General features: G+C 67.5%; 2 protein-coding genes across 2 annotated transcripts; both read right to left on the bottom strand.

Annotated features, from left to right (window-relative positions):
- Positions 1-525: 525 nt before the first annotated feature.
- MNEG_12952 (hypothetical protein) lies at positions 526-3612 on the bottom strand (the record flags this gene model as incomplete). The annotated part of the gene is made up of 7 exons (XM_014038577.1): positions 526-556; positions 907-1187; positions 1525-1618; positions 2058-2242; positions 2363-2545; positions 2756-3222; positions 3501-3612. 7 exons carry the CDS (start codon positions 3610-3612, stop codon positions 526-528), a joined length of 1353 nt encoding a protein of 450 aa, XP_013894031.1.
- A 1139-nt stretch (positions 3613-4751) lies between these two features.
- Positions 4752-5183, bottom strand: MNEG_12951 (hypothetical protein; the record flags this gene model as incomplete). Its single annotated transcript, XM_014038576.1, has 1 exon — positions 4752-5183. A coding segment is annotated over one exon (432 nt), but the record flags the coding sequence as incomplete, so codon positions are not given.
- Positions 5184-5194: the final 11 nt, after the last annotated feature.

The raw sequence follows: 5194 nt of genomic DNA, 5'->3' as shown, positions 1-5194 counted from the left end.
GGGGGCAGCTCGGGCGACGCGGGGAGGGCCGCCGGCGGCCCCGACGCGTTGGCTGCCGCGGCCGGCGGCCCCGACGCGTTGGCTGCCGCGGCCGGCGCCTCCGGTGCGGGCGCGGCCGGCGCAGCCTGCGCGGAGGCGAGCGGCGACGGGGACGGCGAGCGCCGGCGGCGGCGGCGCGGCGACGGCGACGGCGACGGCGACGGCGACAAAGAGGGCGAGGCTGGAGAAGACGACGGTGACAGTTCAGGCGCGACGGACGTCACGGGCACGACGGGCACGGCCGGCGTAGCAGGCGCGACGGGCGTCGCCGGCGCAGCCGGCACGACAGCGACCGGCGCGGCCGCGGAGGCGTTCGCCACAACCTCCGTCGCGTTCACCGCTGTGGCGTTCGCCGTACCGTTCCCGGCGGCCCCCTGCGCGGCGTCGCCGTAGTCCCCCTCCTCGTCAGCGGGCTCCTCTGGCCCGTCGACCGGCGACGCCGCGTCCTCGTTTTTTGGCGCCGCGCAGCGGGCGTCGGCGGAGGGGTCATCCAAAGCCTCGCACGGCGGCGTGCAGGCTGGGGTGTTCCAGTCGAGGTCGTCGCAGTGTGAAAAGTACTCGTCGCACTGCGCAGTCGGCGCGCGGTCTGCCTGCTCGCACCTGGCAAGTTGTGTTTTGTGGTTGAGGGATCAGGGGCGGGGGTTGCGGATGCAAAGGTGGGCGTGTTGGGACTTTCCGGCTTGCTGATTGCGGGGCTGGGTGCACTAAGGGGGCAAGAGGATGATTCGCTGGTGCAGGCAACGCTAACTGCAGCACACGCTGCGATCGGCGTGTTGTGAGGGCTGGCCCTGCGCTCCACACAGAGGGCACGCGCGGCGCGCCGGCGCGCAGGCGCTTGCAGCGCGTCTGCCCGCGCGAGTTGCGCACCTGTAGCGCAGGCACTCGGGCCTCGCCTCGGCTGCCTTGGCGTCGCAGTACGCGTAGTAATCGGGCACGAATGGGATGCCGGCGTACTTCTCGATCTTCGCACCGACCTGAGCGGTCCCGTTCGCAGCGGTGGCGGGTTTCGGGGCGTAGGGGAGGACGAGGGTGAAGTCATCCATTGCGAATTCAATCTGGGCGGGATCGGAGCCGGCGGTCTTCCGGGTGGGCTGCGGGGCGATGGTCATCCGCGTGATGCCCTGCCTGAAGGACAGCGGGAAGTCGATCTGCGCGGATGGACAACGGATGGGCGACGGATGGGCGACGGATGGGCGACGGATGCAGACGGGGGCGTGCACTGGAGACGAGATGGCCACGGCCCTTGGCCGCGCGGCGTCGCAAAACCCGCCCGCAACGCACGCGCGCGCTGGGCCTGCGAACCGCGGGCGCGGGCTGGCCGGCACTCCCGAGTCGCGAGCGCGCCATCGCGCTGCTGGTCCCGCCGCGGGCCCCAGCAGGCAGCGCGCACCGCGTTCTTCAGCGGCGCACAGGATACGCTGCATCCTTGAACTCAATCAATAATCAATAATTAAGTCTATATAAACCTCAGAAACTCGCAGTCACCTGGTTAGGCACCCCCGCCTTGAGCAGTGTGAAGATCTGGCCCACGATGGTGTCCTTGGCGTCGTAACCGGTGAACACCAGCAGAATCTCATCCCTGTTTCAATTTGTGTATTCAGATGGGTTTGAGGTCCAGGTCGCATTAGAGCTGACTGGGAGTTAACGAAAAGATTGGGCGACGCGGCCACGTGCAAAGGATGCCTGGCCGCCGCGGCTTGGCCATCAAGCCGGCGCTGCCTGGCGGCTCGCGCTGCAGTAAGATTGGACTAGTGACGCGCGGCCGCCCTGGGGCAGGGGGGCGCTTCCCTGCACCTTCCCTCCTACTCCTCCCTCCCCCCCCCTACGAGGATGCAGACGCCCGCGCGCGCGCAGCCTCCTTCTCAACATCAAAACCAGCAGCAGGCACCATGTATGCGGGGCCGTGCGGCATCCAACCACATAGTCCGCCCACAACATGTATTGCTGAAAAATTCAAGATACAAATCACAGGTGCTGCGGTGTGTGGGATAATCAAAAGTATCTCGCGGCGCGCGCACCTTTCGGGATAGTTGTAGTCCTCCACGTACGTCGCCCACACCGAGTGCGGCGCGAACAGGCGGTTGGAGCCCTTCGGGACGGATATGGTGATGGGGGTCTTCCCGGGGATGAAGTCCAGGGCGTTGGGCTGTGATCTCACGCCGGCCACGAGGTTCTTGCCGATCGCACGCTTGCCATTGTAGATCTGCGGGCGGTCGGGCGGGTGGGCGGGCGAACGGGTTACGCACGACGCGCGGAGCGGAGGAGGAGGGCGCGCTGTGTCAGGGCTGAGTCAGGGCGCTCGGCCGCTGCGTGACCTGCATACGGCGACCGGCCCGCTGCCGCCCCAGGGGCGGCATCCAGGCGGCGCCTCCTGGTGCAGGCTGCAGCGGATGTTCCCGCCGATGCTCTGCTCGGGGGTCCCTGTCCCGCGCCGCAGGCGGCGGGGGAGCCACCTGCACCTGGCCTTGCGCGCCCCAGCCGCCCGCGCCACGCAGCACGCCGCCGCCTGTGACTGCCCCAGGCGCTGCCTGCGACTCCTGCCCAGGCCCTGCTGTTCTCACCCTCCCAAACACCCTCCCCGATCCAGATCACCTAGAGACTTTTCCCTCTTCTCGCAACCCTCCAAAAACGGCGGCAACCGCACCACACGCGCGCAAGCGCCTCGCCCATGACCGTACAACCTCGGCGAGCGCACCGTCTCCGCCCGCCCACTCACCGCCGCGCCCGTCCAGGTCAGCCCCGCGTACGACGAAATCGGCGACGCCTGCTCGGTGGTCTTCCACGTATCGAACGTGAGCGTGGTTGGCTTGTTGCCGGCGGCCGGCGCCGGAGAGGGGGACTGCGGCGGGCGCGGCGAGGGCGAGGCCGGCGCCGACGCGTTGCCCTGCGGCGCGGTCACGTTGGCGGGCGGCGCCGTCAGTATGACGGCGGGTGACGCCGTCTTGTTCACGGGTGACGCCGTCAGTATGACGGCGGGTGACGCCGTCTTATTCGCGGGTGACGCTGTCGGGTCAGCGTAGTCGTTGTCCCCTGCGGCCGCGCCGTCTGCGCCCGGTGACCCATCGTCGTAGTCATTCCCCGCGTCACCCACCAGCGTGGTCGCATTGATGGGCGTCGTCGCGTTGACGGGCGCTGTGACGTTGGATGATGTCAGCGCGTCCCAGTCGCCGCCGCCGGCGCCGCCTGCGTGCGCAAGGCGGCCGGGTGCGGTGCAAGGCAGCGGTCAGCGCAGGGGGGGGGGGCAACGGGGCTGCAGGAGTGTACCGCGGCGTCAGCCCGGCTAAAGAATGAGTGCTGAGACGCCCTGTCAAGCTGCTGTCGATCGTCATGAGGTCGTAACTGCAGAGGTCATGGGTCCTGAAACGGGCCTGCAAGTGGGGCCTGCAGCAGCCGGGCGGCCCCAGCCAGCCGCTCCAAAAAGGGCTCATGGGCGGACTTGAAGAGAACCCCACGAAACCCACCTTGCCCCAGGGCCGGTAGTGCGGCACATGCCAGCAGCAGGCAGCAGGCCCATGCGGCCAAGCAGGCGCCTGGCGCCGATGCGCCGCGGCGCCTCAGGAGCGCCGATGCCATCGGTCCGTTGGCGGCCCACTGAGGGGCGTCCACGGGCGCTTTGAAAAGCTATTCAGATTCCTCGCCGTGATATCCGCGCCGTTGCGCCACGTTTGCGTCCAGGTAAGAAGCGCCCTCTGTGATGGGGGCGAGTGACTGCCGCAAAAGCTGGTGTCTAGACGCGATGTGATACTGACTTGACACGAAATAACGCGTGAAGGCCTCAAACTCACCCGTCCTCTCCAAGAACGGTGAAAGTGCAGCGGTCACACAGTTGGGACACCGCAAGGCCCAAGGCTCAAAGGCGAATCATGAAGCACGCCAGGTTTCCGCGCCGTCCCGAGCGCAAGCGCATGAAAATATAGATTTATGGAAGCGCTCGGAAAATCGCTTGCAGCACGAGCCGTGAAGCTGCAGGTCACTGGTATGTAGTCAGCCCAGAGGCCAGGGAAGTTGCGGCCCCCGCTTCTCGCATGGCGCGGCACCGCCCCCAGAAGACGCCAAAAAAGGGGCCTGCGGCCAGATGCACGGAATCACGTCTGCCTGGTGTCCGCGCTACCTTCACGTCGACCAGGCGGGTAGGCGGCCCGGACGGCAGCTTCCCACGCTTGATGAGTCGAGTGGAAGCACAGCATGTGGAGTCTCGTTGGGCGCCAGCTGATGCATAGGCGACAATATTGCATGCGCATGAAGCACCACCACGAACACCTGCACAAACTGCTGCAGCAATTGGTCACCACAGCTGGATGTCAGCACGCAGGTCCCCGCCATTGGGTCAACGGCTTTGACCTCAGAGCGCCCACTGCTCGTCTCCGCACTGCCCTGTCAAGAAGCCCAAAACCGCCTACATAGGTTAGGGTAATATACGCAGCTCATCATCCTTCCAACGATGTTTGGCCCCTTCCAGGACGCAGGCACCTCGCTGCTGCTGCCATGCAGCAACCCCAGCACAACCGACTGACGTGCGTCGTTTGGAGCCTGACCAGCGTCCTCCTGCCCGCAGCTGTATCAATCAGCTGAGCACTGACCCCCAAGCCATGCCTTTTCATTCAGATATTTGCGCCACCTACGCCACACAGATCGAGCAATTACTCCAGCCCTCCTGACTTCAAGCTTGGCCCTCGCAGCGCGGTGCGTGCCAGGGCTCAGCGAACCCCATCTCACCCCTCTGCACCGCTGCCGCCGCCACCACCGCCGCCGCAGCCACCCAAGCCAGCTTCCACCGGCGCCATGTCCACATCCCCCCGCGACGCGCCCTCTGGTGCCGCCGCCGCCGCCCCCAGCTGCTCCGCCTGCTGCTCCGCCTGCTGCTCCGCCTGCTGCTCCGCCTGCTCCTGCTCCTGCCGCCGCTCCCGCTGCTGCCGCGCGCCGAGCGACAGCGCCTTGTGGGTGGCCTTGGACGTGCCCTCCTTAGTCAACTCTCGCAGCAGCATCGTGGCATAGCATGAGGAGGGCAGGAAAAACTCCAGATGCAGCCCCAGCTGCTCCTCCTCCTGCTGCCCCTGCTGCTGCTCCGGCGGCGGCGGCAGCGGCGGCGGCGGCGGGAACGCCTCGGCCGCGGCGCCGCTGCCCGCCGCGGCCGCTGCCGCGTCCTCCGCCGCCC

This window comes from Monoraphidium neglectum (genome assembly GCF_000611645.1).
Source record: "Monoraphidium neglectum strain SAG 48.87 unplaced genomic scaffold scaffold03536, whole genome shotgun sequence".
NCBI lineage: Eukaryota > Viridiplantae > Chlorophyta > Chlorophyceae > Sphaeropleales > Selenastraceae > Monoraphidium > Monoraphidium neglectum.
The sequence above is the reverse complement of the archived record's forward strand: the minus strand, read 5'-3'. Positions and strand labels throughout refer to the sequence as shown.